This window comes from Branchiostoma floridae, chromosome 17 (assembly GCF_000003815.2).
Source record: "Branchiostoma floridae strain S238N-H82 chromosome 17, Bfl_VNyyK, whole genome shotgun sequence".
In the NCBI taxonomy this organism is placed as follows: domain Eukaryota; kingdom Metazoa; phylum Chordata; class Leptocardii; order Amphioxiformes; family Branchiostomatidae; genus Branchiostoma; species Branchiostoma floridae.
Genome location: NC_049995.1, coordinates 14,433,995 through 14,456,753, shown reverse-complemented (window position 1 = coordinate 14,456,753; position 22,759 = coordinate 14,433,995). Strand labels below are relative to the sequence as shown.

General features: G+C 43.0%; 2 protein-coding genes across 2 annotated transcripts; one reads left to right on the top strand and one right to left on the bottom strand.

Annotated features, from left to right (window-relative positions):
* The first annotated feature begins 2,720 nt into the window (after nt 1-2,720).
* LOC118404057 (peroxidasin homolog) lies at nt 2,721-15,906 on the top strand. Its single transcript, XM_035803012.1, has 17 exons — nt 2,721-2,876; nt 3,505-3,714; nt 4,330-4,396; nt 4,785-4,920; nt 5,286-5,491; nt 5,845-6,024; nt 6,496-6,744; nt 7,295-7,536; nt 8,782-8,959; nt 9,454-9,477; nt 10,771-10,978; nt 11,556-11,693; nt 12,685-12,846; nt 13,517-13,684; nt 14,205-14,381; nt 14,892-15,052; nt 15,532-15,906. The coding sequence occupies exons 2-17, from the start codon at nt 3,505-3,507 to the stop codon at nt 15,699-15,701; spliced, it is 2,676 nt and encodes an 891-aa protein (XP_035658905.1). The 5' UTR covers nt 2,721-2,876; the 3' UTR covers nt 15,702-15,906.
* Nucleotides 15,907-16,245: 339 nt separating this feature from the next.
* On the bottom strand, nt 16,246-22,424 carry LOC118404070 (phytanoyl-CoA dioxygenase domain-containing protein 1 homolog). The gene is made up of 10 exons (XM_035803025.1): nt 22,263-22,424; nt 21,429-21,546; nt 20,520-20,620; nt 20,018-20,119; nt 19,880-19,919; nt 19,489-19,583; nt 18,914-19,019; nt 18,566-18,650; nt 17,959-18,145; nt 16,246-17,375 (listed from the first exon to the last, which is right to left on the bottom strand). The coding sequence occupies exons 1-10, from the start codon at nt 22,416-22,418 to the stop codon at nt 17,226-17,228; spliced, it is 1,140 nt and encodes a 379-aa protein (XP_035658918.1). The 5' UTR covers nt 22,419-22,424; the 3' UTR covers nt 16,246-17,225.
* Between the last annotated feature and the right edge of the window lie 335 nt (nt 22,425-22,759).

Here is a 22,759-nt window from a genome sequence, read left to right as displayed (position 1 = left end):
GGGTGTATTCAATAGCATTCTCTATCAGTAGTTTGGACCTTTATCTTTCTTATTCATAAGAAGCGCAAGTTGGCCGTATTGCCCCTTGTACAATGGGTAATTACTAGGTAGTATACACGCATGAGCCGCTAAATATCCTAATTGGCTATATAATGATGATGTACAAAGTACTAGTAGTTTCCTTCACCTTAGACACTGCATTTGTATTCCACATGTGATTTGACAAACCGTCTATTGCTAAACTCTTACAGTCTTACTTTTTTCACCATTACATGGAAGCGAGAAGGCGCCGAACTTCTATGGATAGCTTCCATGGACTTTTATAAGACTTGACGTCCGCGACAACTATGAAGCACTTCAGGCTCTCTCCGCTTGGTGTCGCTTTGGGTAATATTCCTGACTTTCTTCATTTTCGGGTCTATTTAATGAATTACTCCGAGTGCCGAGCCAAAAAAAAATATAAACGGCTGCATGGACGCGTGTTCTTAGCGGTGAGAAATTTCCTTTTAGCCAGCCGAACTGATCTCAAATGTTAAATTGGTGAAAGTTTGTTTGTAACAGAAGAAATTAACATGTAAAGTTTGGCAGGTCGGAGGTACACAGTCCTGGGTTCCGAGTGGTGCGGTCGTACACTAACAGCGAAAAAGTGCCTCTTGCGGGAATTGACTAATTGGAGTTTTGTAATTGCTACAAACAAAGTTCGTATGTTAATTTTTCATTGGCATTTGTTCATGATATAGGGAATTCTCAACATAGAATTAATAATATGCTGACATTTCCTGTAGCTTCATTATGAACGCGCCAATGTAAAACACGTATTAAATACTGTAAACGCAGAGACTTTCGCGGTGGTTTGATGTTCGCGGTTTTCGCGGCGGCCGCTTCACCGCGAACTTAAAAGCACCGCGAACATTTTTCCATGGCAGTAAGGGACTACAGTGCATAGTGCTATGGCGAACTTAAAACCACCGCGAAAAGTCCCTTTTCCCGCTACCGCGAAATTAAATCCCTCGAACTTAAATACATTTACAGTACGTTATAGCAGTCTATAAGAAGAATATACTCATGAATGAGATTTTCGACCATACTTAGAATCGAATCGTACTTTCAAAGAACAAACGCAAATCATCAGGTAAATAATTGTTAATATAGTTTGTCTACATACTTTCACGTTAAAAACCTGTGCAATTGTAATAAATCAGCAGAAGAGGGTAAAAGTGATATACCCGAACCGGATGCTTCATCTAACCAAGAATGGAAGCTTTCCTCTCGATAATATTTAGTGTTGATTTCTACATGACACGATAACTTATATTTAAACACGCTTAGATGTAACGTAAAGGTGACCTGTATGTACAAGAGGAAATTGTTTTTTTATGTTAAGGGAGACGTGGTGTAGGGACCTCTAGCTGGTTGCTGTGGAACTGCATGGTTTTGTAAATACAAATGTATATTTATAGCTCTCTTTGCAAACATACATTTTTATTATGAAACTTGCATGCAGAAATAAAGTAACTACGGGAATTGTGTTGATAGATGAAACATCTAAATGTAGCAGTAGAAAAAACGACAGGTCAAAGGAACTTATTTTGATAAAAATTAGCTTTATTTTTTGTGTGATCAAAATTTTCCGATGTACCGGCAGGCGGCCATTTTGACGCGCTGCCCCTAGCAACGCAGGTCTCGTCATCTCTCGCACCAAATCTCGCGTTTCACGTGATCATTCTGAATGTCCGTATTTCGCGTTCTGTAACCATGGTGTTTGGTAACAAATGGCATAGTGAGGCGAATATTCAGGAGGTCAACGACAGGTCAACGGCCTTTGTGTTTATTGCGTCAGTAAATATCAAATCGATAAGAGGAGGACTTTGATCTTTCTATAGACGATATTATCTTGGTGACAATGGACCATAAACATCTCAGCTGGTGACAAGTTCTTTTACACACCTTGGCTTTATGGTGTTGACTAACTCACGTGCAAATATTAATTTTTTGCACATGTACGTGGAGGCACGTCATTGGCATTGTGACTATCGTATAACACACGGGAGCAGACTGTGTGACTTTACAGAGAACCCTTTCATGCTCCACGACTTGTCTCTACCAGACTCCCGCCTGACCGAATAGCAATATATAGGGAAGTTTGGCCAAGTCAGGAAGAAAAAAATTCAACTGGACGTTTCCCAAGGACATTGGAGGGAAAGTCTTATTAGTAAATTCAACAGGAAGAAAAGTCTAAGGAGTTAATTGGCCTAGGAGTGAACTGTTCGGCCGCGTGCTAGCTGGATATACTGCAACAGACTGAAAACCCAAAGTAACTTATGTGCCCCTATTTGGCCAAATTCTTCAGTTTTTTTAGACTACTTCACGACGTAGAATTCGAGAAGTGTGTGTTGGAATCCTACACCAGGCACAGGCGTCTCCTAAGTGTGGATTTGATAGGCACTAGATTTATTGCTTATGTCATTAAAAGGCATGTGTCCCAAATGAATTTTAGATGGCGGTAACACTCTTATTAATTGTTGTGTAGCAACCTGTAGTCTGTGCATTACAGCTGATTGCGTTCCCATGTAAATGTTTACTTTAATTATAAATTTACTTTATTATGGCGTAACCTTTCCATAAATCCTCCCCAAAATTCCGCCCCACCCTACTTTCATTAACCAATCATAGAAGTGCGTTCCTCCATGCCCCTTGGTGTAAAGAAATCATTCTCCTTAAAAGGCGTCCTTTAGATAATGGACAGAACATATCCATGCGTACCACTATAAAATGTGTTAGACCATAGGCGTTAGACTAGCTGCTCAACACCAGAGCGGTCCGATCCGGGAGAAGAAATCGTTTTGCGTATCCATTCACCGTGCGCAGCAAAAAAAGTAAGTTCTCACCGTTTTTTTAGGTAATATTTGCAAAGTCTGGATTAATTCGCCAGCAAAGGTAAAGCAAGTAAAGTGAGTAAGGAAACCGTGCGTACGTAGCATGTAAGTACGATATGCATACGGTAACGAGACAATCGCACAGAGATCGTACGTTGTAAGCACGTACAACTCACCACTTGCTCAACGAACAATGCACACTATCTCCCACTGTGCGAGTGATGTGCGTTGACGTACTCCCTCCCTGCTCTTGTCAGTCCTTCCCTAGCTTCCATAGCAGGGTCTCTCGGGCCTTTTTTGGCTCATAATGCACTTTTGCTGGCCATTTCGTTTTGTACTGGGTCGCTGATTGCTGACCTTCTCTGACTACCGGCCCGGCGGAGGTTAGCCTCCATAGCAGGCTCTCTCGGGCCTTTTTTGGCTCATAATACACTTTTGCTGGCCATTTCTTTTTGTACTGGGTCGCTGATTGCTGGCCTTCTCTGGCTACCGGCCCGGGTGTGCGGACATAAACCACGTACGGCGGGTTGTGCCCTTAGCTTATAGCCTACAGGATCATTGATACCGGGACGTTGCTATATTGTCTTCTCCTACTGACGCCATTTCCGTACGCGTCTGTCCCGGGAAGATGAGGCTGGTCCTGTCCCTCGTCATTTTATGCCTGGCGGGTGCCACTTCTGCCGAGTCATCATCAGTCCAGGACATGCCGTCGGAGATTCTGCAGGCGATCCGGGAGATGGACCAGGTACAACATCCGCCACAGGGTGAAGACAACACCATAGACTCCGTGCCGTATAGGGAAACAATTCAGGCTAGCAGAGAAGTGGAAATTAACAAGGTGAGACAACATGTACAGTTTCTTCTATTTCCACTGCTCAGCTTGTAGGTAACAGTGTTATTTTTGATGACGTTGTTGATGCCGTAGATTGTTTTGTAGAGCTGTAGTGGTTCTGATGGGAGTTCATGACACAAGCTGCTGCTGATTGTGTAGAGCAAGATAACTGTATGTCCAAGATAGCATGTCACCGCAGAGCGATTCAGGGTTGTAAGGGTTGATATTAGTTTCCTGCATTGTGCTGTTCTTTGTTCAAAGTCGTAAATCTTGCTTTTGTGTTGACTTTGTGTTGCAAAATTTTTTGTGTCTGAAGGGTAGACGATGGTGCTTTAGGTTCGCCAGAATAATTGAGAGTTCATTTGAAGTTCACAGACTACTGTAAATGCAGAAACTTTCGCGGTGGTTTAATATTCGTGGATTTCGCTGTGGCCGCTTCACCGCGAATTTAAAACCACCGTGAACATTTTTCCATTGCAGTAAAAGACTACAGTGCATGGTGCTACCGCGAAATTAAAACCACCGCAAAAAGTCAATTTTCCCGTTACCGCGAAATTAAATCTCCGCGAACTTAAATGCATTTACAGTATGTTAACTACGGTCAATTGTTTTATTCTTTTGTTTGAGCTGCTGGAGACTATAAATCAGACAGCAGCAGGAATGACGCATGAAGCAGCCAGCCGTGCAGGTAAGCATATTGAGAACACGTTCCGTCGTGTGAAGTAGGGTGGGAATATGGAATAGCGAGAACAAAGGAAACAGGAATTTTAAAGTTTAATGGGAAACGTTTTCAAAGCATGTGTGTGTGTGTGTGCGTGCGCGCGTGTGTGCGTCCGTGCGTGCGTGTGCGTATGTGTGTGTGTGTGTGTGTGTGTGTGTGTGTGTGTGTGTGTGTGTGTGTGTGTGTGTGTGTGTGTGTGTGTGTGTGTGTGCGCGCGCGCGTGTGTGTGTGTGTGTGTGCGTGCGTGCGTGTGTGTGTGTGTACAGCAGTACGCTAGGGGAGTCGGCTGGCCAGAGAGTTTATCCCGTGTACCTTGCAATTGTAGGTGACTGACTTAATCCCGTGTGCCTTACAGATCAAACACCAGAGGAGACCTCATACACCGGAGCGCTGAGGGCGCTGGCGTACGTACAACGCCCCACCCCGATGGCCGTCGAGCTCAGCAGATGTGCTGCCGTCTTGGAGCATTGGGCAAAATACTTACTGGACAAGTGAGACCGGCTTTATATGCGTTCAGGGTTCTAACTAGCGTTCGTCCTTCCGTCCTTTGACGGAATTTTGCTGCTAGGTCCCGAGTTCAATACCCTCCGTGCCTCCGACGTTATGCCCTTGGAAAAGGTACTTTACACGACCTTCCTCACTTCATCAAGGTGTAAAAGTGGGTACCTGACTTCGATCGGGAAGGTAAAAGAAAAATACTACATTTACCTTCTGTCTGCACTGTTAGATATAAGTTACTAACTTGAGTGCAGTGTCACATTGGCCTTGTTTGTCCAAGGGAAAATAGAAAAAAAAATCAGGTTTTGTCCTTTCGGGTAATTCGTCTTTTGACAGGAGACTTTTATTCTAACTCCAGCTACACTGTGGAGGATATTTCCGCCATCGACTCCCCGCAAGTGACGAGTGTTTGTGACCACACATCCATGGAGCCGATCACGTGCCCCGCACCAGCAGTCCCAGAGTTCCGTTCGGCAGACGGCCGTTGTAACAACCGGGACCACCCCCTGTGGGGGAGTACCGAGCAACCCTTCACAAGGCTGTTGGATCCTGTGTACGATGATGGTATGTAGATGTCATTGTTTATTGTTTATCAACTCCTTTAGCTGTTGACAGCTTATCACTGCAACGTAAACATATATATAGTCTTAGGATAATCTCCAAGCAGATCCTACGGTAGCATAAGATAGTATCAAAAGCTGGCATCGGAGTATAGCCGGCTTAGGAGTGTGTTTCGCTACGAGGCAAATGGACACCTTTTGGCTAACTACACTCCTTGGCCTGGGAAGCTATGGGACTGACTGACTGACTGACTGACTGACTGACTCCTTGGCCAGTTTGGTACTATCTTATGCCATTGTAGGGTCTGCTTGGAGATTATTTCCAGAAGACATGACAGTATGTTTCTTTTTCGCCAGACTTGATGACCCCCCGCGCTACCTCTTGTGACGGCACCCCCCTCCCCAGCGCCCGGCTGGTCAGCACCACCGTGCACCAGGACCTACGAACAGCCAGCCCCGTCAACACACACATGGTGATGCAGTGGGGCCAGTTCCTGGATCACGACATCACTCTCACTCCAAGCTTCGCGGAGGAAGGTTCGTGAAATACAGTGTAACAGTGTTTTCTTGTCACTGGTCCACCCCCTAATTCGAGGTTACAGAGTAGGAACGTGCCACCTACCCCAGGACAAGGAAATTGCAACATTCGGGCGCTTGCGCCGCGTCATTGCACAATGGTTGGGAGCCGGTGTTCGGGCATCCCAGCGAGGGAAGTAAGTAAGGTCACACGAGTGTGGTCGCTGGGGTCGCTTTTTTAGTTCACAACAAACATGCAGGGGTTTTAGAGTGTTACGGGTCATTCGTGGGTGAGTAGACTACCCTATATTCGTAGTAGCGGGAAAAAGTACTGTTCGAGGTAGCACTATGCACCTTGCTTAACTACCATGGAAATAATGTTCGCGGTGGTTTAAGTTCGCAGTAATTTGCAACGCGAAAACCGCGAACATAAAACCACCGCAAAATTTCTACATTCACAGTATGTCATCTCATTCCTCCTTGTATCCTCAGGTCTTGCCTGTACCTGTGACTCCGCGGACGAACATTGTTTCAACATCCCCGTCCCCTCCGATGACCCTGACTTCAGCGCGAGGCCCTGCCTAGAGTTCGCCCGCTCCCGCTCCTGTCCGAACGAAGGGTGCCACATGGGCCGGCGGCAGCAGCTCAACCAGATCACGGCCTTCGTGGACGCCTCCAACGTCTACGGCTCCTCGGAGGAAGAGATCGAAAATCTCAGAGACAGAGGCGAACCCTCCAGGGGTAAGTACACCCAAAGTTCATGTAAGACGGGCAAAGAAATTCATGCATATGGTACCGTTTTATGGTCAGCAAATCTCTTGGCTGTGATTGTTCTCTCTCATTGGAGGAAGAGATAGAGAACCTCAGAGACAGAGGCGAACCCTCGACTCCAACCAGGGGTAAGTAAACCCAAAGTTCATGTAAAGTTCCAACAATTACCTCTATATGTATCTCGGACTACCCAAACCATTTGTAAATTGCTGTGAATTGTTTGTTTATTTCATTTGTCTTTGTCAGCTGTTATCTTTTTTTGAGAGGTGATGTTAATATTAGGATGTTGCTAGAGTGTCCTGTACTGTACTTTGTTGATGATTTAAAAACACGTTCATTTAAGACGGGCAAAGAAATTCATGGTAACGTTTCTCTTGGCAAACCTCGTTATCCCCAGATGGCGCGCAAGGCTTGGGTAGAAGTAGTAGAAGACGACTACCAATATTTCTCAGTATTGGGTAATTGCATTGTCTATAAGTCGTAAGTAAAATTATACGTATTGTCCTTCCTTTGCTTACAGGTGTAAACCTTGCCCTGGGGCGACCCACCGCGCAGTTGAGTACTTCTCATGGAGGATTGGCCAGACGGGCGGTGGATGGCAACACTGACGGAGACTTCCACAGCGGCTCCTGCACCCACACTAACCGGCCCGGGAACAGGCGCCCCTGGTGGCGCGTGGACCTTGGCACGGCACAAGCCATCGGCAACGTCGTCGTCTTCAACCGGCAGGACTGCTGTTCGGAACGACTGAACAACTTCCAGGTGTGTACAACTTTGTACAACTTCGAAACGATGCAACTCACCCAATTTTACATTGAAGATACCAAACGTTTCTAGCTCTACATGACTGTATCAGTCAAGTAGATATAGAAGTCCCAACTCTACTTTTGTTAAAGTTCTTTTTTGTTAATCTAATGTAACAACTATTATCATAATACCGGTACGTTTACGACGATTTCTCTAGCCATACTGATTTGACAAATTGTCAACGCATCATTTTCTCCAGTTACATGTTGCTGTTATAGGTTACCCTTGCCACATCTTCTGTGTAACTTTTCTGCCACTCTTGTCCTGCCAAAAGCGTAATATTGTAATTGTAACACGCCGCGGAATTACACGGCGAACGGGCGCGTGGTTGGGAGGGGGTAAAAAATACCGGTAGGAAGAAACACGGCACAATTAACTGCCGCTATGTACATTTATACATCCTCTGATGTTCCTTCCTTTTCTGTCAGTAAATGCATAAAACATAAACCTGCATGAGCATACAAAATGTCATGAGAAAACGGACGTATACTGTCAAGAATTTTCATTTAACTTCTGTCCGTCACAACCGCTATGACGTAACACTTCACTGCTAGCGTAGATATAAAAATGGCGGGAAAATGGCTGCGTACGTTCAATTTTGCCCATTCAGTCGTAGATCCGGGCTATTATGCAACGATTCTTCACACTTTTACATGAGTTGTAGGTCACCAACAGAAATTCAAGATTGTTGTTGAATCATGTTCGTCTTGTGCCGTGAGCATGTGTAATTATGATCTATAAATTTGGCAATGAATGTGACAGTGTGTTCGTCCCACGACGAGCTGCCTACCCCGAAAAAGATACTGAAAAATTTTGACCTTGTTGTCTTCGAATGCATTGTTATCGATGCTTTGTAAATGATGTATTGGACACCTATATGTCTGAAGTGTGCACAGCTCAGAAATAACTATTGTTGCATGTGTAGATCTCTTTAAGTTCCAGTATTTTTAATCTACCGGTATAAGTCTTACTACCGGTATTATGCCAATGCATGTTACATAATTAGGTAAATAATGGTACCATTTCATGTCTTGGGGTGGTGAGACTTTGGCCGCATTGATATGTTAATTAACTAAGCTCATTTATTTCTAGTATTTGTTTGTATTTATGTGGCGCTGTTAAAACAAGTTGTTATAACTTGAGTACAGTGCCACATTGTCTTTGTGATGTGCTTTTGATAAAAAAAATAAATATTTCAAGGTTCACGTGGGAGACTCTCCTAGAGTGGCGTTCAACCCGCAGTGTGGCGGGAACCACGCCGTGACAGGAGGTCAGCCAGAGATCACAGTAGACTGTGGCGGTCTCACGGGCAGATATGTCGGGATCCTACTCCCCAACACACAATACCTCACCCTATGCGAGGTACAGGTGTATGAAGGTATGTGTTTTTAACTTGAAAGTTCATCATTGCGTTGGTAGAAGTCATTATTGAACTAGTTAAACTGTAATATCCAACACAAAAATTGGACTCAACCAAATTTTCGACTGAACAGCACCAGTGACGTAACGACAGCAGTGGATTGTTCATTCCTTGACAAAGACTGGTGCTGTTCAGTCGAACATTTGGGTTAGTCCAATTTTTTGGTGTTGGATATAACAGTTAAACTAGTACAGGAAGGTATGTTTCTGTTCCTGATGAATAGGGTATATGGTATATGGCAGAAATGTACGATAAATGGATAACAAAGTTTAGAAAGTTTAAAGTTTCAAGAAAGTTCATCGGCAAGTTTGCTGGCAAAAATCACAAAGCCGAAACGGTTGTGACTTCTTGAGATAATGTCAAGCCCGACGCACCGCTTCTAGTACCCACATAATTTTGGATAGTGCATGCAGTCAAATGGGGTAAAATGGTGATTTTGTTTTGTTTTGCAGCGCCTCCACCCACATCAGTTCAAGGTATGCCGTTAAATGGATTTGCTATTTTATCAATAATAAACTTGCATAAATTACTATATGTGCTTCAATTAATCCCTGCGATAAACTGTAATGTCACGGACTTGCATGGACACCTTTTATCCTGATTTGAAAATTACATAATGTTGCGATAGAGTCCATTCCAAGTCACCGTGCGGATGTTTGTTGCCATTGTTTAGAAGTGATTTTAAAGTTTTGTAATTATATGTCTAGGACATTTGATACTTCAGAAATATTTTTAACACTGTTTCAACTTTACAAATATTTCCCTGGTCCTGTAAAACTTTAGAAATATTCATGGTGTGGAACTGGATACTTCTAATGGTTTTTAAATAATGATAACAGCATTCTACCATTATTTACCATTTTCTACCATTTTCTACCATTTTTTTGTAAATGATTCAGTGGGCTGGGAAGATAGCAATTCACACATCCTTGCAAAGTATGGTTGGGTGCCATGCAACAATGGCCCACCACAAAGGATCCACCAGTGCCCAGTAGTGAAATCTAAAAATATATACATATACAGATGCAACAATGGGGCTTACTTTTATGGGGGCAATAAACTAATTTTACCATTTGGCAAATTTTACAAATATTTGTAAATATTTGTAAATGTGAAATAATCACACAGAGGTTTCACAATTATTCTAAATAAAGATATTTTGTACAGTGACTTTCAAAATGTTTCTAATATTCAAAGGAATTCAAATAAATGAGTATTTTCTTAATCAAATTTTTGAAAAGAAGTTAATTATTGTGGCTCAGATATTCTTTTATTCAAAATAATTCAGACTAATTACAAATATCACCTAAAACCCCTCATGGTGACTTGGAATGCACTCCATCAACATCATACTGGTTCCTTTGCCAACAATGCATCATTGACCTCACTCCACTGGAACAACGAATATCAATATTGTAATCTAGATAGAATGAAAGATGAACAACATTTTGTAGTAGAATGCAGTTTATACAACAAGAGAGCTGATCATTATAGACTGATTGTTTCCCTACTTCATACACCTAAGTAATACAAACAAATTTATATTCCTAATGAATTTAGACAGACCTTTGATTGCAAAAAATATATGTTTATACATTTTCAGCATATATAATAAAGCAGCGAGAAGAAGTCGAATTCATTTAGTCACATTCATTCATTCATTTATAAATTCATTCATTCATTCATTTATAACTTCATTCATCCATCCATTCATTTATTCATTCATTCATTGTAATTCACCACTCCGTTTCTTCCCTCCTGGTACTCAGCCCGCGGCCTGCTGAAGTCCAGACCGAACCCTGCGGACGCTAACAAGAAGGAGCTCCTGCCGGGAAACACGGAGGAAGAGGACTTTCTGTGTGACGAGTTTACCGGCAACATGACGTGTTCTCAGGCCGGGGACATCCGTGTGAACGAGCAGCCGGGCCTCACCTCCATGCACACTGTCTTCCTGCGGGAACACAACCGGATCGCTAGGTAGTAGCACCCTCCCACACAGGGTTCACTATCACGGCAATGCCTTACGATATCACCCCTGGCAATGGACCGATCCTGTCGAACGCCATATCGAACAAATAGAACCCCCTATTCGATTTCGAACGCGTCCGTCAAAAACTGCTCCCGTGGGACAGAAATGGCTATTTTTGACGGAGGTGTTCGAAATAGAACCATGATCGAACAGGGGCGGGGTTTTGGGATCGGTCCATTTAGCTACAGAAAACGGGTATTAGAGGTGTGGCTTCTAACCAACTGTAAGCCCATCAGAGAAATGCCTTTTTGTTGTCTAAAGGCGCCATATAAGGCGATAACATATAAGATAACACTAACAGTACCGGCATAACGTTTCACAGTTCTTTCAGCGTCCAGACGTCTTTGTCAGGTACCAAATTTAAGATTTGTCGGTTCTGTGGGTACAGGGTAACCACGGCATCACTGTATACCGACCTAGCATACGAAAAAAAACATTACTCAAAACTAAATTATTTTAACTATCTGTTTCTGTTGTGGCAAAAAAGTGCGCCAAATGTCTTTTATTCATTCATTCTAAAACTAGGTGGCTCTCCGGGCTCAACCCGCACTGGGACGACGATCGGGTGTTCTACGAGACCAGGAAGATCGTCGGCGCGCTGATGCAGCAGGTCACGTACGGGGAATTCCTTCCGCACGTTCTCGGACCCGCCGCCATGGCCAGGTTTATTTATTTATTTATTTCTGTCATTTTTACTCAGGGTAGTAAGTGGGCAGTAAGCTTAAATAACACTTTATCATTGCATATCGACCTTTATTGAGCAAAGATGAGACGTCGCTGGATGGTGAGAACTCATTGAAAATCTGAGCGCTGCACGTGCCATTATTTCAAATTTTCGGAACGCACGCGAACATGACCAAATGCGCCCCGAACGCTTCCGGAGATGTCGTCACTTGTTCGAATAAGGTTTCGATTTGCGAACGGGCGAATCAGATTCAATTCGCTCAATGACCTCATGCGTTCGAAAATCTCCGAAAATTACCGACGGGAAACCGTTAGTGGCTCAATCCTGTGCTGATTTATTGTAGGATATAATAAATCAAAGGGGTCCGTTTGCGGCATGTTTGTGCGTCCTTTTAAACGCTGAAAGTACGAAATAATGATAAAAATGTGCTAGAATGGTGAAGTAAATGTCAATATCGTACCGATTGTATCATCCAGAATATTTTTGATTTTGATGCACTAAAAACTGCTCTGGGAGCCTTTAAATGGACCGATCCCAAAACCCCGCCCCCTATTCGATCATTGTTCTATTTCGAACACCTCCGTTAAAAATAGCCATTTCTGTCTCGCTGTGGCAGTTTTTGACGGAGGTGTTCGAAATAGAATAGGGGGTTCTATTTGTTCGATTTGGCGTTCGACAGGATCGGTCCTTTTCACTGTTTTGCACTGGAGCCCTGTATTACATAAATTGAAAGGAGACTGGTACACAAAGTGACATGCAAACAGAAATAATAAACAATCAATGAAATGAATGAACAACAATAGTAATGAAACTGATGTAAACAATAACAATAATGATAACAAATAATGCTACTAATGATAAAAATATCAATACAAATCATGAATGAATAATATTGGTAATGAAAACAATAATAATGATAACAAAATGAATACTATCATAGTAGTCAGTTTCATATCGTTATTGTACCAGGTTCCACCTGACGCTCGCCCAGAGCGGGTTCTTCTCCGGGTACGACCCGAGCGTGAACCCCACCATCTCCAACGTCTTCGCCACGGCTGCCTACCGGTTCGGACACAGTCTTGTTCAGGACGTGCTCGACCGCTATGATCCGGACTTTACACAGGGCAACAGGTACATATCAAGGACTGCTCGAATCTCCAAGCAGATCATACGGTAGCATAAGATAGTATCAAAAGCTAGCAGAAGGCTTAGGAGTGTGTTTTGCTACCGGGGATCTGCCGGCACTGAAACAAAACAAATGGACACCTTTTGGTTGACTACACTCCTTGGCCAGTTTAAAGCCATTGTAGGATCTGCTTGGAGATTAGGACTGCTCCACTTTTAGAAAGAATACCGAAACTAATGATCAGCCTACTCAATTGTAATACTATATCAAATAATTATGTTAGTGCTTATTCTTATGTTAACTAGGTTGTTAAGCTTTATCCTATACATCTATTTTTTTTTTACTTTCTGTAACAGTTGTTGCCATACATGTGTGTACAGTACTTCAGTTCAGTTCATCCTCGGAGAGGTGACACCATCGACTCCACTTGTTATCGTCTTCAATTGTACAGTATAAGCCGTTGAATTGCACACCCAATTCGCCAATGTATTTTGTGCAATTATCTGGAAGGTGCAATGATGCTAAGTTATCCAGCTGGACTGCACCGGTTTGGGATTTGGGGATTTCGTGCAATTAACAGAAGTGTGCAGTTATCCGTTGTGCAATTAACTGACTTCTACTGTACCATGTACAATTGTTGTGCAATAAAGTTCTTCTTCTTCTTCTTCTGTGAAGGTGCCCATTTAAGCTGGCCTTTGGTTTCTTCAACCCTTCCCAAATCTTCGACGACGCCCAAGGCGGCCCGGACTCCATCCTACGAGGCTTGACCGCGCAGCCGCATCAGGACTTTGACCGGTTCATGGTGTCTGGCCTGACCAAACGCTTGTTTGCGGATCCTCCTGGGTATGTTTATTTGTTTGTTTGTTTCCGTAAATAGTTTCATCCTGTTGGTAAATTACTCATATAGTAAGGTTCTTCGAAATTGACCACAAGAATTGTACTCACTTCAAACGTTGCAATGTCTGTCAGACAAGAGGCAACCGTTGGATATCTCTGCGTAAGTTTAAGTTAAAATTGCCCGTACATCTGTGCAGATGCTTAGGGGTGGCGCCCATCTCCATTTCGAGTAGGCCTTGGGCCACACATGCGCAAGCCACTACAGCAGGTAGCTGGTCCACCGGTAGTAATGTGTGTTTAACTTCCATACTCTTTCTCATAAATGTTGAGTGCTAAGCAGAGAAAGCAGCATGTACCATTTTTAGAGTATGACTCGGCCGGGGATCGAACTCACGACCTACAGAATGCAATGCGAACACTCTACCCACTAGGCCATTGCACCGTTGCTTTTTTTTTTTTTTGGCGTAGGAGAATGTATAAATCGGTTGTGTACGTGTTTTATTTAACAACTGTACGTCTTTTCCAGGTCGGACAGAGGCCTGGACCTGGCCTCCCTGAACATCCAGCGGGGCCGAGACCACGGGCTGCCCGGCTATAACGCCTGGAGGGGGCGGTGCGGGCTGCCCAGGGCTGACAGCGTCTGCGACCTGGAGTCTGAAATCCCAGACTATTTCACCCGCAAGAGGCTAGAGAATTTGTATAGGTGCGTTTACTCATGTTGCCGTGCATTGTGTAGTGTAATATTGGTGTCTGTATTCTGTATCTGTATCTATATAGCTGGTATAACCGCCCTTCGGCGTAACACACCAGCTTCGCAGGCACGCGGTGCGGCAGCAGCTGGTTATATATATTGCACTGAAGGATCCGTTACACCTAACTTGTACACATCTAACTGCAAGCGTTTGTTTAAAACTATCCAGAGAAGATCCCACTTCTGTGCTTGGTGATAACAAATTCCCCTCTACGATAGTTCTTGGAAAATACGAATTTTTGAACACATCAATCCTAGGTTGGCAACTCTGGTACTTGCAATTGAAGTCATAGATGTTTCTTGTTCTTGTCTGTACAGGTGCGCTAAGGCATGAACCAATCTATCTAGAATTCAAGGATTTGAAAAAAGATATTAATATAATGTTATATGCTATATTTAATACATTGCTACATGTTGTGAGTATGTCCTATTGGTAATGTAAATGTGTCTCGTACCATACAGCCATGTGGATGACATCGACGTGTTCGTGGGGGGTCTTGCCGAGGAGTCCGTATCCGGCGGTGTCGTCGGTCCAACCTTCGCCTGTCTGATCGGTCTGCAGTTCCAGGACCTCCGCAAGGGGGACCGCTTCTGGTTCGAGAACCCAGGACAGTTTACAGAAGGTTGGGTTAAGCTAATCTCCAAGCAGATCCTACGGTACCATAAGATAGTATCAAATTTGGCCAATTAAAAGCAAGGACTATAGCTTGCCGAAAGGAGCTATAGAACACACTCCTAGGCCGGCTTCACGCTGCCAGCTTTTGATACTATGCTATGCTACCGTAGGATCTGCTTGGAGGTTAGGATTAAGCTACGATTGCCAATAAGATTTTAGAAATTGCTTACACAACTAGCTAGATAACCAACCACACAAGGGTAAAAACTGAGCCCCCTACAAACGCAGCCACGTGATTGTGTTCTCGCCGCAAAAGCGCCACCTACATCGGCTAGATATAGCGGCGCGAAGCAGACCTCCAGTTAGAAGCTCTGAGGAAGATGTCTCACAGGCTTTGAAACGTCAGGTAAGGTGAGATTAACTGGTTGTGTAAAAAAAATCTCCCATGTCCTAAGAAAATATTCATTTCACGTTTCTGTTCCCAAGCCCAACTAGCGGAGATCAGGAAGACCAGTCTGGCCCGGATCCTGTGCGACAACACGGACGGCACCACCCAGATGCAGCCGGACGTCTTTCTGCAGCACACGCAGCCTGGGAACGAGAGGGTGGCCTGCTCGTCTCTGCCCCATATGGACCTAACCAAGTGGCAGGAGTAGGGGGGTCTATTACAATTTAAGTGCAGATCAACTTTTCCTCGCTTCTTAACACAGTTGTTATGGCCAATTTGAATACCCAAGTAAAAACAAGAGAGATGTCGTATGCAACTCCTATTGTGTTGTTATTACCTTTTACCACTTGTAGAGTGTTTATTATATGATTGATTAAAGACATTTATTGCACATTTTTGCCACCCCTGGCTAAGTACAGGTCACAACAAGACTTGAAAAGATTCACGTAACATATGAAAAGATTCAATTAACAGATACAAAATGAAACTATCGTTAGATAAATTTAACTTCTCCTCGCTTTCCTGTTATAGTGGAGATAAAGGAACAGGTATGTTTTATGATCGATGGTTTGTCTAGTTGCATTAGGAATATGAATTTTTCTAGAGCACTTAGGTGTATGAAATAAGGAAATTGGTTTTGTATAACCCTATACAGTTCATTTCTGTCTACGGTATACAATCTACACTCTACTATAAAATGACATTCATCCTCTGTTCTATTATAATTTTATGCATGTTTGTTCTTCTTTAACTTTTCATTATGAAACCTTTCAGCAGCATCTGACGGGAGAGAAACACACAAACTTATAGTTTATCGTAGAAGTGTTCTCAACTACATTTTAGAAAAAGTCACTAAGTTTCGTAGTCCTAGCTCACGTCGTACGGCAGTTATACGACGTCAAATTCGGCGCAGGCACTTTGAGCCCATATCCCCCCACCTGACCTAGATAGGGTTAAGGTTTTGGGCCCATAGTCACATTGTTGACTTGATCCCTCATGTTTAAAGCGTGTTTTGTACTCTACGCCTTGCGCCAGGTAAACATCTTGTTATGCCCCTCCTCTATCCCTATGGTGCTATGCTATTGGGTATGTGATTAGATTTTGAATGATGAAAGAGATAATGTTGGTCTCGCTTGTGACATTGTTGGCTCTGTCTTTTCTCTGGACTCTACGCTTTGTGTCAGGTAGACATCTTATTATGCCCTTTTCTATCCATCTGGTTCTATGATATTGGATCTCAGCTTCTCTAGGTATGTGATAACATTTTGACTAATCAAAGAAGTAACTTAAGGTTTTGGATCCATTGTGACATTTTTTACTTTCCCCCTCTAGTTTCTGGTGTGTTTTGTACTCTTAACCTTGTTATGCCCTGGTGCTATGATATTTGATATGCCCTGGTATTTGATCAAATTTGGACTATTTCCCACATAATCTCTGGTGTGGTTTGTACTGTAAGCCTTGTGCCATGCAGACATCTTGTTATGACCCTCCTCTCTCCCCTGGTGCTTTAATATTGGGTATGTGATTACAAAATTACAACTTGTACTAGTCAAAGAACAAACTAGGTTTAGGCCCATTGTGACAGTGTCGACTGTTTTCATTTAGTTTTTGGTGTGTTTTGTGCTCTACGCTTTGTGCAATGTGGACATCTTGTTATGCCCTGGTGCTATGATATTAAGTATTGGATCAAATTTTGAATTTTTTCCACATAATCTCTGGTGTGTTTTGTGCTTTAAGCCTTGTGCCAGGTAGACATTTTGTCGTGCCCCTCTTCTATCCCCTTGGTGTGTCTGTTGTGGTGCACGATCTTCCACCGCAACATCCACGGGCCCTGGATGGTCGGGTCGAACTCGTCTTCGTTATGCTCCTGTTCCTCACCTTTCTGTTAGAAAATATGCAGAGAGACAAAATAAGGAAGCTATAATTCTTGAACTAATTTTACTGTGATATCCGACATGAATTTGGGTGAGTCCAATTTTTGTGTTGGATACAGTAAACATTGTTCTTCCGTAAGTAATAATGCCAGAATGTCGTGTGGATATGGACGCTTTTCGAATAAATCTCGAGTGTTTTTCTTAGTCTTTCACCTCGTGGCGATAGTGGAATCGTGTGGCGCAATCGGCAGTGTGTTCGATTCACAATCCAGAGGTTCTGGATTCGAATCTGTTGATGCGCCACCGATCTTTACACGACGTTCCTCCTGTTAAATTAAGCGCCTAGCTTCGGTTAGGGCCGTCCCTAGGATAGGACGTTAAACGGAGAAGAGCCACACCTCGAGCACGTTAAAGAACACACCACACAAAGAGTAGGGGTCCTTCCCGGTGTGAGTGGATCAAATCAATCTGTCCGGATATGCAGATTGCACTTTTCAGTAAAAACCTGGTGTGTTACGCCTTGTGACAGTGCTTGTCATTTTACCGAGTATGCAAAACAAATATATATGGATAAAAAAAAACAAATCTTACCATTATCTCTTCATACCGGATGTGTTTGCTGACGTCAACAAAACCGTCCCAAACCGGTTTGTACCCAGGATCCTCTTCGGTTCTCATGAGGACGTGTTCCCTGTCGCCCCAGAACCCGGACGGTTTGGCAGGGTCCTGCCAGCGGAGGTCCAGACTCCAGCGGATCTCATCCGAGTAGTTCTCTAGGCTAGAACAGGAAAAAAATACTAGTAGAATAATCAACGACGCCCCCTGACGGTTTGGCGAGATGGGAGAGGAGAATAAAGGGAACTGCAGCGGAGGCCCAGGCTCCAGCGGATCTCGTCTGAGTAGTTCTCTAGACTTGAAAGAGGATAGATTGATGAATATATTAACTGTTGAGAAAACGTGAAGGAAGATATTTCTACTCAAAGACGCCCCCTAGCGGTTTGGCGGGGTCATAGCGTAGAAGCGGGCAGACCATCTCAAAATAATTTTAATGCCCTATGGCAGAGCAAACAAAAACGGCTTCAAGCCCTCTCTATCTTTCCACCTATCTCTTTAGCACACACATAAACAAACTAATGTATTTGAAAAGGACACTTAGATAACTTTCTCTGCGGTGAAGTAAACACAGTAAGTTCTGTACCTGCGGTGTGGAACACAGTTGTTGAGGAAGAGAACACCGCCATAGGGCACCTCACATGTCACTATGTCATTCTCAAGGTCACAGCCTAATAGAGGGAAAGATAGATTATTACTGTTTAGAATAATCTGTATCTATCAACCTGATTTAATTCTAAATTTGTACTTTAATATTTCATAATATAATACACACACTTATATAATGTAATACATACACTTTTATGTATAACCCTTAGGTGCTGACAATTACAAGGGCCACACCAATGTATTTAATTTGTTATAGTCTGTATAGACTGACTGACATTAGTACACAAATGGTCTACTGTATGTTAAGTAAATATTAAGAACATACCCAGTGTTTTCTCCATGTCCTCCTCTGACAGCTCCACGTACCAGGTTCCCCCGGCACAGCAGACGTGAGGAGCCGTGATGCCCTTCTTATGGCCTCCGCGCATGATCTGGAATACAGGATTTACAGCGTATTGTTGGAGGAAAAGGGAGAACTTCAATAGTTTTATTATCCTTGTTTTCTGAATTATCAGTCGACCAGGTTTCAAAATTATCATGAAAGCTCGTCTGTGATGGTACAATCCGTAATTTCGTTACCTCGGACAAAGCAAGAACACAGTAGGAGTCGCTTAGGTGCACGGCGTATTTACCAGTGAATGTCGTGCAATTATCCGGCTGGTGCAATAATGCTAAGTTATCTAGAAGGACCGCACTGACTTGAGATTTCGGGATTTCCGTGCAGTTAATAACAGAAGACGTGTGCTTTAATCCGTTGTGCAATTAACTGGCTTCTACTGTATTGCAATTGGACACTGAATTGGTAATGTGGAGATATTGGTATTGGTAGTCAGATAGACACCGAAAAAAAAAAACAGATACACAAAATAGTTTGAAGTAATAAGAGACAGAGGTCGTTACCTGCATACATCCGTTCTTCTTGGTGGCGTCCAGCAGCGGGATCCAGGCGGTGGGCTGGAGCGTCCCGAGAGACGGCGGTTGCAGGTACGCGTTGTCTGGATAGAACAAATGGTACGTAGTGACATTATTCAGTCGTCAATGGAAGGCATTGCATATCTTTAGACTTATGATGCGGGCCACATTGATCATTCAAAGACTCAATGATTCATTCATTGATCCATTCATGCAGTCATTCTTTCCTCCCTCCCTCCCTTCCCTCTTGCCTTCCTGCCCCACCTTCACAATCCTCTTTTCTCCCTCCATCACTTGTTCCATCGACTCATTCTTCTCAACATTCTTTCCTTCCGTCATTCATCTACAAGGTACCAGAAGAGAGGATACATGTGCTTACCTTGGTGCCAGGGAACGGTAACTTGTTCGTTACTCGGGGTCTGTGCAGGAAAAGATGGAAGATAATATGAGGGAATGAAAGGATCATAATTCTTTTTATCATAAAATCACGCAAGCTACGTTTTGAATGCATAGTCACCTTAGTCCTGAGGTTCCACACAGGGTGCCCGGCGATGTTCGGTCCCACGAACTGTTCTACAGCGTTCAACAGCCGCTCATTGGTCCACAGGTCACGGAACGCCTGCAATAATAACATATCAACAAAGGTGTGAGGAAGATACTGACTTGTGCTTAATCGTATTGGTCGACTATTTTTTTGTAAATTTAATCAGCAAAAATAGAATTTAAAAATGACAAAGAAATAAATAATTTCAAAGACTTTACGTACTTGCACTATAGACTTGCTAGAGCCTAAGCGATTGGCAAACGTTTACCCTGGATTTTTCTTTGTTTCTTTCTTTTGCAAAGCCGGTAAACCGCCTTCATACATACAGTACCACACCAATTTCACAATTTAATTGTGTATAAGATAGAAGTGAGGAAATAGGTGATCCTTTCCCACAGTGATGCCTGCTTTGGTTTTGAACCCCAAACCTTTAGGTTTTAAGTCAAGATCTTATAATAAGACCATTTTTTCTTACCTGTGGCAGTTTTCCCCACTTGTGCAGGATCACTGCCGTGCCGGGAAACTCCTTCTCCAGGAGCGTGAGTCTCTGGAACAGGCCCGCCCCCTTGTGGGTGTCTGTATAAGTGCAGACAAGTAATTCTCAAGATGGCATTTGCTTCCGCGTTTTGTTTTTGGTGTAACTGTATGTTTATGTTCTTGTGTGTACGAATGACAGTGATCAGTCAGAAAGTTAATGTGAATGGAAACATCATATGCACAATTCATGAAACTACACAAGATATACGAGAATTTCTAGAAATTGTAAATAGTTCAAGGAGGCCTGAGATCTTCGAGCTCCTGTTAAATCCGGATAATACAGGTTTTAATTTCTTTGTTGGACTTTGAGTCTCATTGATTTTGTTGTGTCTAGACAATGACGTAATCTTTGCACATGACAAACAAAATAGACCTGCAATTCCTTTGATCGAAAGTACGACGATCGATTACAGACCAAAGGTGGATGGCTTAACAATGGGGTGACAGAATTCCATGAAACATTCGATGTATAGGAATATCTTACTGTGTTAATCTGTGTAATTTCATCAGGTGTTTAAGGTAGTCTTGAGGTATGGCTGAGCAGAATTTCTTTCCAAAAAATAACCATAGTAGTAATGTAGTTCTATTTTTATAATCTATCGTAATTTGCCGCCTAACATACTTCGCCATCAAATGTTACTGTTTGTTGGAAAAATTTCAAAGTAGCTGTTTCAAATTACACAAAATTTCCAACTCTTTAAAACTTTTCAAATGCGATATCTTGGGATAAGTCTTAGCGCCTTCTGAACAATTGGAAGCTGCAAATTTGCTCACAAATGTTATCTTAAGTTAGTAGTTCAATAAATTGATTTACTTTTATGTCGTAACATTTTAAACCTAACCCTACCTTTGATCTTGCCGGCCTTGTGCATCTTGTCCGCCAGTTTGTCCACCAAGTCTTCCACAGCATCTCGGACGGGCTGGAGCTCCTCCGGCGTGAAGAAGTCTTTCACCAAGACGTAACCCTTCCGGTTAAAGGGGAGGGATGCAGCGCTTTCACTTTTATCATATTGATACTCTAGATATTTTATTCGGTCATCTAGCTCGCATAGAGAAAGTGGTAAGTCTATAGTCAGGTTCTTTAGGCACAACCAAGGAGTACTTACTTCCAACGTGTCGATGTCTACCAGACACCATCATCAGGGTTAGAATGACGGGAAACTACTTCCTGCTGCTACCTATAACTGATGATGGTGTCTGATAAACATCGAAACGTTGGAAGTAAATACTCCTTGGTTGTGCCAAAAGAACCTGACTATATGAATAATATAAATAATTGTCAACCTGATGAAGTTATTTACGGAAAGTTATTAGTAGCTTGCCATCCTTTCATCAGTAAATGATAAAACCAATAGTTTTTCTGTACTTGAAATATTGTTGTTGCTTGTTGTTCTAACCATTACAAATGCCTTACTTTTTTTTTCCTCTGTCAGCAGGGTTAGCCCATTGTAATAGCCTGAAGCCCTGAAGCTAGTTGGGCAACCCTGACTGCGCGTTCTGAACAGCCCCAAAACAAATAATAACTAAATAAAGCAGCCAGGTACAGATCACATTTGACCTACTTTTACGTGTTTCCCTACCTAAGGCCCAGACCGCTTGGTCCACAAAGTAGTGGCAGCACAGGTATCAAAGTCCACTTTAACTTGCGCAAATTAAGAATTCACCACTACTACAAACTAACCTCTTCGAAAAACTGGTCGACTTGTTTCGCCGTGAGTTGTCCCGGTTTCTTCTCTTTAGGTTGCGGAGGTTTGGTAACATAAACCTCGGGACAACACGAAGGGGGCGCCGCCTTCTTACACGGAGGGGCCCCGTCGTCTGTTGCTGCGTCCGCCATCTTTGAGGGTCTGCATGTATGTTTTCGTGAGGCGTTGCGGAATATTTCCATTCACCGTATATCGAAGCCGACCAGCTCTACTTCAATCTTAAATGTTGTTGGTAAATCTACATTGAAACGTGTCTGGCAGATTTAATGCTAAGTAATACGTTATTCATTATTCTTAATTCATCGTTGTGAAGAATTTTTCGCATTTTGTAGTCATGCTAAATTGTCCAAACGTCACAACGAGCGTCCGGTGGTGTCCATGCTCACAGAATAATTTTGCCAGCAGATAAATATGGGGAAGAGGCCGTCCCGTAAACACCGTTAAGCGTTGTCCCTCCATGCAGACCCTCATA